Below are 13178 nucleotides of genomic sequence, written 5' to 3'. Positions count from 1 at the left end.
AGCTGAGACCTGAAGATTGAGGTTCCAAGCCATCTTGGACAGAAAATCTGTGAGACTCTCATCTCCAAATAACCAGCCCCAAACTGAGAGTGGAAGTGTGGCTTGAGTGGTACAACACCAGCCTTGAGTTTAAAAGCCAAGTGAGAGCCAGAGGCCTTGAGTTCAGTCCCCAGTACTGGCACAAAAACAGACAAACAAAAACCATGTGATAAGTGACTTGGCTGTGTCTTTTCCTGTGGGCAGAGCTCCCTGTGGGTAGCTACATTCACAACAGATCTCTTTCCTACGTGCATAGCAAATCAATTGATTTAAACAACCTTACCAGTGAGCATTTTAGTTAATGTTGATAGTCTGTGTAAGAAGCATGGCAGTAGAGACAATAAAACAGACTGTGTGTTTCTGTCTTCTTAGAAAGAGCCAATCCTAGGCACTGGGGAAGTGAAAACATGGTTAGAAATGTTCCATCTGGGGGCTGACCTAGTGGCAAGAGTGCTTGCCTCGTACACATGAAGCCCTAGGTTTGATTCCTCAGCACCATATATAGAGAAAAGGCCTCAAGTTGGCAGAGTACTAGCCTTGAGAAAAAAGAAGCAAGGGACAGTGCTCAGGCCCTGAGTTCAAGCCCCAGGACTGACAAAAAAAGAAAAAAAGAAAAAAGAAATATTCCTTCTAGTCTTTCATTTAGTCTCAATTTCTTTCTAAAAGATGAAATTACTCAAGACCATTTTGGTTCCATATCAATTTACCTAATTCATCTTCTCGTTGGATATTTTAGTTTATTTATTTATTTACAAATTGAGTTATTTGAAATAGCTAAGCATTTTTCTAGCTATTGTGTTAGCCAGTCTGAGCTTTAGTGCTTCCTAACAACTAGAATGATACATGGTCGTGGCTGGTTTGCTTTGATTTCCATGGAATCGTGGTGAGTGCCTGGTAGTTTTTTGTGGTTTTTTAAAATCTTTCAGCTTGTTGAGGAAGGCATTCTTGTTGCATCAGATGTTACTTTCTCCTGATCGTAAGTTCACTTGTGCAGAACACCCACCTTTGGGAAAGCTAGATGGAGGGTAGCCTATATTATCGGGAAGGAACATTGCAAAAAAACTTGGAGGATATGAGTATTTGTATTGGTTTTATGGCTAGTGACTGATGGGCCCTGGGACATGCTTTTAATTTTTGGAGATTACCTTTTTATGAAAGGAAGTGCTGGGTCTAGTGAAGTTTATTTTTTCCTCATGTGAAAAAATAAATTGGCTGGACTAGGATTTGAACTCAGATCCTTGTGCTCTGTCACTTGAGCCATGTCCTTCCTCTTATTTTGCTTAGTTATTTTTTGAATGGGGTCTCACACTCATGCCCCAAACCAGACTATATCACGATTCTCCTATTTATGCTTCCTACATAGCTGGGACGTACCCAGCCTTTATTGGTTGAGGTGGTATCTTGTATTTGCACCAGCCTGAACTTGAGGTCTTCTTGATCTCTGTCTCTTCAGCAGCTAGGATTACAGGTATGAGCCACTTCACCTGGCCCCTAGTGTAGATTTTTGTTCTAATTTTCTTTGAGCTTTGGTTGGCAGCTGAATCTCCTGAGAAGAAGAAAGCAGTTTGACTAAGGGACAGGCAGTAGCTAAATGTGGGAGAAGGGTGTGCCATGTACCCAGACAAGAGTGGCACATAATGTATAGATGACTTAGTCCACTCATGCCACCTTATTGTGATAACCTGGTTTGGGCTCAGTACATTTAGAGAAGTAGATTGAGCTATGTAGCCAGTTTTAGTGGGGTTCCTCTGAGACTTGCTTGCTTTATCTGGATTAAGTGAAATATCATTTGGTCCTTAGCTGTAATAAGTCAGCACATCTGGCTATAGGTTCTCCACTACTTGGTGGCATGTCTTTTCCTTTTTTTTTTTTTTTTGGTGCCAATACTATGGCTTGAACTGGGGTTTGAACTCAAGGCCTCCTTTGGATGTTTGCTTGAGTAGTGCTCTACTATTTGAATCATACATCAGTTTCTACCTTTTGGTGGTTAATTGGAGAGCAGACTGACTCTGCTGCCTGGGCTGTCTTTGAACCATGATCTTTAGTATTACTGGTGTGAGCCTAGCTCAGTGGCAATTCTAATAATGAGACAGTTATTTTATAAGATGCCACTGAGGTACCACCTTCCTGTGTCTAGCTCTTTTTTCCCTGTCCCTTTGTCATTCCTAGAGAACACATCTCTTTGTGGCTACATCTTGACTTTCAAGCTGCTCCCAATTTTATTGGTAAAGCCTTCCAACTGCATTCCTTATTATTGTCTGTGAAGGAAATTAACATATATTTGCCTGCATCCAATTGGCATAATTGTAGCATGTGGCTGTTGAAATGCAAGAAGGAAATTAGACAGCTCTATCCTAGTGTGGGAGATCATGAACATGGTAGGTTTAGTTGCTGATGTATTGAACTTTGCCAGAACATCTTTTACAATTTACCCCAGAATTATGCAGGTCCAAAATCAGATATTTCTGTACCCACACCTAGATTTCTATGACTGGAGTTGGGCAGCTTCAGGAGCTTTTCTTTGCTCATGAGCTCTAGTGACCAAGTGTGTTACTATAATAGAATTGCAGAAATGATTTATAAGGAACTGAGAGTTCTTCATTTTCCTTCCTAATTTCCCTCCCTCCCTCCCTTCCCTTCTACCTCCCTCCTTCCTTCCTTCCCCCTCTCTCTTTGTGCCATCCTGCCTAGGTGAACTTTATAACAAATTCACTCTTTTGATCATGAACCCACTCCCTCTATAACAACGTTGAGTGCAAGTCATTACAGCAGAGCAGTCACATCAAAATTTTTACCTTTTAGTGCTATAGAATTGGGGTTAATGTTTTCAGTACATGCTGTTCAGCGCATGCATTCAGATCACAGCAGCTACCATCAGCTGTGCTCCATGTCCCTGTGCAAGCTCCCAGGGCTGCTTCCCAGGAAGGGGAGATCATGGTGCTAGCCTCCTGGGTGACAGTGTATCTGAGCCCAAGAGGCAACTGAATTACTGTGATTGATTCATTCTTAGTTACTACGGCACACAGTAACTCAGAGACCACCTCCTCATAAGTAAAACCTTCCAGCATTGAGACTCCATGTTTGCAATGTTTGGGGGTTGTCAGGGTTTTCAGAACCCAAGAGCATACATAGGAGGAGTGAGCTTCAAGCTCTGTTAAGTGACTGGTCCAAGATTCAGGTAAGAAGGATGCAGCCCCATCTTTGAGTTTCTGATACAATGTACAAGTATATAATTGCTGCCTCCCCTCTCCCATTTAGGTCTCATTCTTTTAGGGAAGCTTTCCCAAGTTGGCCATTTTCAAGTCTTCTCTCCAACTGTGAATACATAGCATATATACTTAGCTGTATTGCTAGCTCTGTTATGTGATGAGACTTATCTTTATCTTTTTTATTTCAAATACAGGATTTGGAGAAAAGTAATAGTGAAATGAAAAGGAAAAATGGCATAGGTAAGTATGTATTATTATCATCATCATTATTATTAATCCACAATCTGGGAATTGAATTTTGAATCTCATACTTGCATCGCTGGTGCTCTACCACTGAATCTTGTCTCCAGCCCTGCTGTTTTGATTGATTTTTGTGCAAGTCATGGGGCTTGAACTCAGGGCCTGGGCTCTGTTTCTTAGTTTTTTGCTGAAGGCTACCGCTATATCACTTGAGCTACAGCTCTGCGTCTGGCTTTTTGGTAACTAATTGGAGATAAGAGGCTCATAGACTTTCTAGCCTGGGTTGGCTTTGAAGTTTGATTCTTAGATCTCAACCTCCTAGATAGCTAGGATTACAGGCATGAGATACCAGTGCCCAGATTGATGTTTCCTTTTTTGAGCCAGATCATAATAGTCTTTTTCCCCTGGTCTGGCTTCATTAGAATGTGATATGTGTTAGAAGTAGCCGTTGATTTGTTGTATTTAATTCCTACAGTAATCATTTATTGATCTTTCAATAAGGGTGATATACCATGCCAGGCAGATACTTGTGAGGATGAAGAGATGGATAAGACTTGGTCCTTGTTATTAGGGGCTCTGTATGTCTACTTTCTGTTACTATGACAAAAATACCTGAGGCTGGATGATTCTAAAGAAAAGAGGTTTATTTAGCTCACAGTTTTTGGGGCCTGAAAGTTAAAGAACAAGAGGCTCTATCTGTTTGACCTCTGGTGACCTCTGTTTGACCTTCTTGACTGTATCACATCATGGCAGATAGTGCCATGGTGGGAACGTGTGCGTGCGTGCGTGTGTGTGTGTGTGTGTGTGAGTGAGAGAGAGAGAGGGAGAGACAGAGACAGAGACAGACAGAGACAGACAGGCAGACAGTATATTAGAGAGATTATCACAGGGTAAGACAAGAAGTCAGAGATTTAGCACTGGAGGACTTAAGTCTTGCAGAAACTAACTGGGTTCTCCAGGCTGGGAATATGGCCTAGTGGTAGAGTGCTTACCTTGTATACTTGAAGCCCTGGGTTTAATTCCTCAGCACCACGTATATAGAAAAAGCCAGAAGTGGCGCTGTGGCTCAAGTGGTAGAGTGCTAGCATTGAGCAAAAAGAAGCCAGGGTCAGTGCTCAGGCTCTTAATCCAAGCCCCAGGACTGGCAAAAAAAACCAAAAGAAACTAATTGGCTTCTCATGAGAATTACATTAATCTCTTTTGAGGACCTAGCCTCCAACACAAGAGTCTTTGGGGGAACCCACTCAAACCATAGGCACACATTTAGTTGGATAACACCATGACATTTGCTCAGGCCACTGCCTGGAACTGGCCTCCACCCTCTTGGGCCTGCAGACACTTATCTTGCTCTCAGGTCATTGCCATCCAGTTCATCTGGGACCTCTGGAGTGGACACCACACTTCCGGGTAGGGGGAGTCTCCCCCCACAGATATGATCTTTCTCAGGGTGAGCTTTGGTTGAGAGGGAGAAGCAAACATCCAAGAGAGCCCTCTTAATCCACCCTTAGAAGGGGAGATGGCCTGTACTGGGGGGGTGCATCCCCCACATGGGCTTGTAGGCTCTGAAAGCAGCGGCATTCCAGGAGCCACATGTGTTCATTACTTCTTCCTATTACAACACCTGCTGTGGGGCTTTGCTTCTCCTTCTGCTTTGTGGTTTGGGTGGTGTTTGTTTCTTAATTTTATGGTGGCTGATGGGTCTCCTTGTAGCACATGGTTATTAACTGAACTAATGACCAGAGTCTGGAATGTGGGCTTAAATCTACCCAGAGGAAGTGCCCTTGGAGAAGGAAATTTCTGTTCTTACAATTACGCATGCAAGATTTGGTGCTACCTAACTTAGTATCAGTTCATCTGGAAAGGAACCCAGATCTTCATATGGCCCTGCAGGACCAAGAGGCTACTAAAGAGCCTCGTAGTCATAGTTGCCATGTCACCAGAGGAATTGGTACTGCAGCTGGGAGCTCAAAGGGCTCAGGACCTGGCTACAGCCTTTCTTTTTTTTTTTTTTTTTTCCTTCTTGAGCTCATTGCCTAATCAATGGACTCAGTAGTGTACAGTAGTGTACAATTACTCTCAGCAAGGTGGACAGAATGAGAGCACTCTTCCTGTGTGTGTCTGTGCATCTCTATGCTTTAGCTATATATCAGAGGGCTGCTTATTCTTCACCCTTTATCAGAAGGACTTGTATTGATTTCTCAGCAGCACACCAGCACACCAGCACAATGGAATCCCTTCTAGGTTATTTATGATCAGGATTAGCATTACAGGAGGGTGTCGCCTCATAGCTGCTCAGCCACCAAGGAGACGGAATTGTTTTGTTTTGATTTCTTTTCCCATTTTGTCTTTGTGCTGGTACTAGGGGCTTGAACTGAGGGCCTGGGCATTGTCCCTTAACTTTTTCACTTAAGGCCAGTCCTCTACCACTTGAACTATATCTTCACCTTTGGCTTTTTACTGGTTAGTTAGCGCTAAGTCTCCGGTAAGTCTTTCTGGGATGCCTTTGATTCTTAGATCTCAACCTCCTGAGTAGCTAGAATTATAGGCATGAGATACTGGTGTGTCTGGCTGGTTTGTTTGTTTGTTTTAATCTTTAAGGAGGAATCATTTCTCTTCTAGACATCCTTTTCTAATTTTCTCCTCAATTCTGTTGCCTTCCACTGATGACCATAGTCCCACACCAGTGCTTTCCATCTCTCCTTTGTGGGCTATTTCAGTGAGTGTTAATGTCAAGCACTTAGTGTGTGACTCATTCCTGGAGTAGAAACCACTCTCTGTCCTGAGTTGTGACAGTGTTTGCTGAAGGCAAATTGCAGCGAGTTTAGGCCTGTGTGGAAGCAAAGAGTAGAGCTGTGTTACTTCTCTCTGTCCATTGGGCTACAGGAAGGAGCCTAAGGTGCAGGGCAGCAGTATCAAGAGACCATGGCAGCTGAGTGACATTCTGGATATGGATTCAGGTGGAATATGATTCATCTGAGGGATGGATTGGCTGTGTGCCAGGAAGTTTTCTTGGTGCGTATATGAAGAGCAGGAATTTAAACATGCAGGCTGTTTCCAGCACCGAACTATAGTAACCTGCTAGGCTGGATTAGGCCTGAAGAACATGTAAATGATCTGTGATTCTGTTTTGTTTTTGTTTTTGTTTTTTTGAGCCAGTACTGGGGCTTGAACTCAGAGCCTATGTACTTACCCGTAGCTTTTTCTAATTCAAGGCTGATGATCTACCACTTGAGCCACAGCTCCACTTCAGGCTTTATGCTCGTTTATTGGAGATAAGTGTGTCTTCAGAGATGAGTCTCAGTTAGATTTCTGCTGATATTTGTTGCAAACTTTTGATTTCTGTGGTTATTTTTCACACCTCACTTTTGTCTTAGCCTTATATCTTTGGGATTTATCAACTGTATCTGGGTCTGTTCATGTAGTTCTAGTTACTTTTTCCATGTAGTGGTTAATTGGCACATGCTGGTCAATTTGCTGTATGGTGTTCTGATTCATGTTTCTGATTAGTCAATAGGAATTAAGTTTATAGGTTACTGGGAATGTATATCTTCAACTTTGCGAAATCTGACCCCCCCCCCCCCAGAGGATATTTACTCCATTCTTCACAGAAAGAAATCTTTATAATTCCTCTTTTGATAAGTCTGTTTATATGAATGTTTTAGATATTAGATCAAAGATAGCATTTCAACTGGACCACAAGACACCCTTTTAAGCTTTATCTGTGGCCAAGAAGCCAATTTAAAATACAGGTGGCTATACAGAGTGTTCTCATTTATATAGAGAGTCCTAAAGGAGAGGAATTAGGTCATATACAGTAGATTGCTCAGTGTTTCCTCTTAAATTTTTTATTGAGTTTTAACCAAAGAGCATTTCAGGTTATTTTTAGGATTGAGATGGCTCACTGTGGTGCTGCCTGTTGTATGCATATTTGAGTGAGTCAGTAAATGAGTGGAATTATAGAACCAAGCATACAAACAACCAAGTAGAGTGAAATATGATGAAGATCAAGCGAGTGTCCCTGGGCTAAAGTGTGGTGGGGGGATGAGTCTGTAGTAAACATGACTGGAGCCCACACTGCATGCAACAGGTACTTTCTGCCCTGCTTGCACTGTTGTTAGGTGGATGGGTGCTGTGACCTGAGCTCTTCTTGTTTCTTTATTACCAGTTCAGAGTTTGAGAGGGTCTAATGCACTTCTCCACTATGTCACCTGAAAAATGAACTAGTATTACATGAATGAATCCAGATACTGTAGATGAATCCCATAGATATAATGCTAAGAAAAAACCAACTTGCCTCTGATGGCTAGATCTCCGCTTTTAATTTTTTTGTTTTCCAGCAGACAGAGCAAGACATACCACAGGGTTTCTTTCCTGCTGGCCGGTGTAAAAAGCTGGCTGTCTTAAAGTACATTTGTAGGCTGGTAGAGACTTCTAGCCTTTGTTACTGACAGGTTTTGTGCAGCACTTTTGGCCAGGGGCTTGCTGCTGTGGAATTGTTGCTGCCGGTTTCCTGGAGATAATACTCCAGTAACTTTGGGGCTTGCTCCTTCTGAGAGCTCTGAGGGAGAATCAGACCTTCTCCCTGTGTTTTCACATTGTCTTCCCTCTTCATGCCTCAGTTTTTCCTTTTTATATGTACACTGGCCATCCTGTATTAAGACCCAAGGTCATAATCTCATTTTAACTTAGCAATTTGGGCCTATGTCATGGCCCACTTTCAAAATAAAATCACATACAAAAGTACCAACAATTCTCTAGAGCTTTAATACGTGAATTTCTTTTTTGGGGGGTGGGGTGGGGAGGCACAATTTACCCCATAACAGCACAGTGTAGGATTATTTGTAGGAATTGTTAGAAGATGGCTGAGAAGCTGGGGATTTCCCACCACTTTGGGAGCTCAGTGTTCTAGACCTTTCTCTGCTTTGGCACATGGCTTTTTGTAGATGTAGGAACTCAGTCACAGCATACTCACTTCCTGCCTTACTTCTGGGAAGACTTTCCAGAAATCAGAGAAGAGAGATAGATGACTGTGTCTCCAACATTATGTCTAAGTAAATTTCTCCTCGAAAGTTGATTGGCTGCAGGCTTGCCTTATAACTGTTTCCTGCCCTCCCCCTCCCATTATGTTCAACTTCAATCATCATTAAAAACTGATAACTTTTTTTTTTTAGATTTAAAAGATATTGTGTTTGTCATCCAGAGTCAAAGTAATTCTTTTCATGCAACAAGAGCAGAGAAATTGAGAAAAAGTATCTTAAAGCAGGCTGCCAATCTCACACAGGTATGTAGAAATGGCCTGGGGTATCTGCTGATTATGTATTTTGTGATCCATTTCTGTTTTCTAGACCATGTTTGTAGGAAATCAGTTTTATTTAGCTGAGAATAACTCTTCTGATTGATTTTTCTTGCTTAATGTAGACTATTTATGGTTCAAAATGCTCTGGTTAATTCTTGATGTTCAAAGCCTTATTTTCTAAATTATTGTATCTGTGTATGTGTTTATGTTTTTAATTTAAGAGGATTATGTACTTGTGTAGAACTGTGATGGCTTTGTTATAAAATCTGATAAAAAGAAGTAGAAGAACCAGATTTGGTGACACAGGCCTGTAATCATAGCACTTGGGAGACTAAGAGGATTTGGAGTTCAAGGCCATCCTAGTCTTCATAGAGCTTTTCTGTCTCAAAAATATTAAAGTGGAAGAAATAACTTTTTAAAGAAAAAGCTTAAAATAGCACAAGTAATTAATGATCAAAATTTTGGTAGCAAGTTCTAAGACAATTTTTATGTTGAAATAACATTTTCATCCATCTTACTGTGCAATGCTTCCTCTATGAGTTATTTAATCTGTTTTTTAATTGGATGTCATTACTTTAATTTAGGATTTGATTTATAATGTAATGTCCCAGAAGGATTGTATAGAAAAATAATCTATGCATACAGGTACATTTTAATGATGCTTAAAATAGGACATGAGCTACATCTGAAGTGGGTCTGAATAACGCTTTAGGCTTGAGGTGAAGGAAGATCCACTTCCTTGTCTCTCTTCCTCCTCCCTCCCTTCCCCCCTCTCTTCCCCTCTTTCACTCTTCCCTCTCCTCCCCTCTTTTTTCCACTCTTCTTTTCCCCTCCTCTCTCCCCTCCACCCCCATCTTTTCTCCCTTCTCTAGACCCTCCTCCCCTCTGTAGTCTCTCTTCTTTTTTCTTTATTTGAGGCAGGGTCTCATTATGTAGCCTAGGCTGGTCTTGAACTCAAGATCCTTTGCCTCAGCCTTCTGAGTTGGGACTTAGGTGTGAGCTACCATGCCCAGGCAGGATCTATTTTGTTGTTAAGCATCCCCTCTGTTTTCAGGGGATATGTTTGGAACTTCTTCAGTAGGTATCTGAAACTGCAGCTAGCACTGAATTTTATACACTATGTTCTTCCTATATATACCTATTTAAGATAATATTTAAGTTATAAATTGTGAATAAGATTCATAACAATGACTAATTATATCATGTTTTGTAGTAAAATTAGCTGCCCTACCTACCACTTACGGTGTTTGGGGGCCATTGTTAGTCAAGTAAGGGCTACTTGAACACAAGCCCCGTAGGTCCACAACACTTGCTCCATTAAGGATGTTGGATATTGATGTGGGTTATATGATGTGACTTCATGAGTGAGTTAGCATGTACTCAGGACAGGACAGAGAGAGACAGCACAGGATTCCATACCATTTAGAATAGTGCACATTTTACATTAGTTATTTATTTATGGAATATTTCAATAAGTATTTTCAAATCACAGTTGCTTTGGGGTAACTGGAGACCACAAGTACTATTGGTGCTTTGTTTAGCCAACTTAATAAACTTCCTTCCTGAATTCTGCACTAAATTCTATAGCATTTGAGACAGATAGCTTATCTTTAGATAAATTTTGTCTCTCATTTCTTTTTGGGAGATAACTCTGTGTGTGTGTGTGTGTGTGTGTGTGTGTGTGTGTGTGTGTTGGTGCTTGAACTCAGGGCCTGGGCACTGTCCCTGAGCTTTGTGATCAAGGCTAGAGCTCTACCACTTTGAGTCATGTGTTAGTAGTTAATTGGAGATAAGAGTCTCACAAGCTTTCCTGCCCAGGCTGGCTTTGAACTATGACCCTTAGATTTCAGCCTCCTGAGCTGCTATGATTACGGATGTGAGCCACTGACATCTGGCTAGGAGAGAATTTTTTGACAAGAGTTGGGGGTATTTGATAGATAGTTTTCTTTTCTCTGGCAGGGGTTGGAAAATAAAGGGTCCGGAGTATCAATGGAAATAAGCAGCTTTAGTGATTTGTAAGATTTGACATTTTAAGGGTTACTATATTTCATCTGTTTTTGTTTTTGTTTTCCTGGTACTCAGGACCAGGGCTCTCTCCTTTAGCATTGATTGTGATCAAGATTGGTGCTGTACCACTTAAGCCATAGCTCCACTTCTAGCTTTTTGGTGGTTAACTGGAAATAAGAATCTTGCATACTTTCCTGCCTAAGCTGGCTTTGAACCATGATCTTTAGATCCCTACCTCTGGAGTAGTTAAGATTACAGGCATGACCCACAAATACTCAGAACAAGTCTCTTTTGTTTCTCTTACACAGCACACAGCACACACACACACACACACACACACACACACACACACACGTGCGTGCATGTGTGCCTATGTACATGCTGGATTTTATCCTAAATTCTCTGAAGGCAGGTGATTCTTCTGTTTCCATAGTACCAGAAACATAATGGTATTCATCATAGCACATTTGGATCCAAGACATTTAACAAAATGAAAATTGAAGTAAATTATTTTACGTGCTGTATTTTTGTTGATTCTTAAATTGATAATAGCCAGTTCTTACCCTATTAAATATAGCAGCTATTTCCTTCTCTCAGTGAAACCACAGTTTAAGGGGGGGAAAAACATAGAGAAGTAATGTATGAGGATCAACACTAGGGAAATATGATCTCATGATTAAATGAATCTTTGAGAGACAGTATGGAAAAGAACCAAACAATTCACTTGGCTGCTTTAACACAGACAACTTATTAAGAGCTCAAGGATAAAGTAAAGTTTATGTCCTTTCATACAGCATCCAGTTGGTGGCTGGGCAAGGGCTAGGTAGTTCTGCTCCAGCTTCTTGTATAGATGGGGTATCTCACCTGTGCTGTAGAGTATAGAATGCAAGAAGCTTTATTGTTAGGTTGTGACCTTGAAGTTGTGTATGTCACGTCTTTTATGTGCCTTTATCCAGAACACAATCATGTGGACACATCTCATGTAATTGTAACTGAAATGTAATGTGTACTGGGGTGGCCTTGGGTCTAGCCAGAGCTCAATAGGTTCTAATAACTAGTAGGAAAATCCATGTGAAGGGTTGACCTTGGGGGGAAACAAACTGATGTCTCTGCCTAGTCAGGGTTTTGTTTTCACATCAAGGACTCATCTAGTGTGTAGAAGAATGTATCTGAGCCTCTCATTCATTCATTCATTCATTCATGCATCCATCATGGAATATTTACATACGTACTATGGGTAATATTGGACATGCAAAGATCAGCAAGACATAGCCTAAGAAAGGAGAGGCAATATAATATGAAAAGGAATAGGGGGGGCAGGCCTGTCAAGAGGCAACTTGAAAGACTGGTGAGAGTACAGAGGTGGAGTGGAGCCCAAGGCTGAGGGAGGGATTTCTGCCTACTGGGCGCTTGTTAGGTTGAGGACTGGTGGAAGGAAGATCATTCTAGGGAGAAGGATGGTGGGTTTTGGCAGCCAGGTGAGAGGCAGGGGCTTGTACGAAGCCAGGCATCATGGAGAGGTATGTGGGGACAGAGTTACAGAGGAAGTGCATGTCCTCTGGGAAACCAGGGCTTGCTTCTAGCTTCTCAGAGGGCATGCTGACAATTATCAACAGTTATCTCATTGATGTACCAGATGTTTTGGCAGCTCTGGACCCTGAAGTACATGCAGGTATGACCACTCACTGGCCCCTGTTTGAAGCTTATTGCTAGACAGGGCTGCTGAGACTGACATTTTAGAATCAGCCCCCATTGGCTGTGAGAGGACAACATCAAGCCGGGGGCTAGGGCCCTCACTTCTGGCTAGGGGTGTGATATATGGATAGCTGTTCTGATAAGAGGCAGACAATGCTGGGCGTTCCCCATTAGCTGTGGAGAAGCCCTGGATAAGGCCAGGAGAGGCGTGGAGGGGGTGTGAGGCTGGAATGCCATGATTTTGATGCAGGATAAAGCAGGAAGGTCCTCAGTTGAGAGACTTAGGTGATGTCTCCAGGTGAGGCTGCGGACATTCACAGCACAGCTGACAATAGACTCTTCCAAGTTTTACCTGTGTGGCCATATCAGCCGCTGGAGGCTTGTTTGAAGCTCAGGAGGAAGGTTTGGAAAGAGCAGGCATCCGAATATTAGAAGCACATGGATAGTGACCCAGAGATCGACAGTGCTGTTTCCTGAGATGACTGGAGGCCGGGAGCCAAGGAAGCCCTCTGATGAGTCTGTGGATTAGATGGAGAAGTGTAGAAGAAAGGAGGGTGGCTTGTGATGCCAGAAGCACCAGGAACAGCATTACTCATTGTGGTCTGTTCTGGGCTGCTCTTCAGAACCCTGAGAGAGGTCCTGAGGGGCCCTCTCCTGCCATTTCTGTCCTGTACCCACCTCAGTGAGCCTCA

General features: G+C 42.2%; 1 protein-coding gene across 3 annotated transcripts in view; it reads left to right on the top strand.

Annotated features, from left to right (window-relative positions):
• The window catches only part of B3glct (beta 3-glucosyltransferase), a 106211-nt gene that overhangs the window by 21135 nt on the left and 71898 nt on the right, over window positions 1–13178 (top strand). For all 3 annotated transcript variants that reach the window (XM_048341553.1, XM_048341554.1, XM_048341555.1), the window contains exons 3-4: window positions 3443–3488; window positions 8660–8769. In XM_048341553.1, the coding sequence (XP_048197510.1) occupies window positions 3443–3488; window positions 8660–8769 (156 nt within the window). The remainder of the gene's footprint in view (window positions 1–3442; window positions 3489–8659; window positions 8770–13178) is intronic.

Source organism: Perognathus longimembris, chromosome 3 (assembly GCF_023159225.1).
Source record: "Perognathus longimembris pacificus isolate PPM17 chromosome 3, ASM2315922v1, whole genome shotgun sequence".
Taxonomy (NCBI): Eukaryota; Metazoa; Chordata; class Mammalia; order Rodentia; family Heteromyidae; genus Perognathus; species Perognathus longimembris.
The sequence above is the reverse complement of the archived record's forward strand: the minus strand, read 5'-3'. Positions and strand labels throughout refer to the sequence as shown.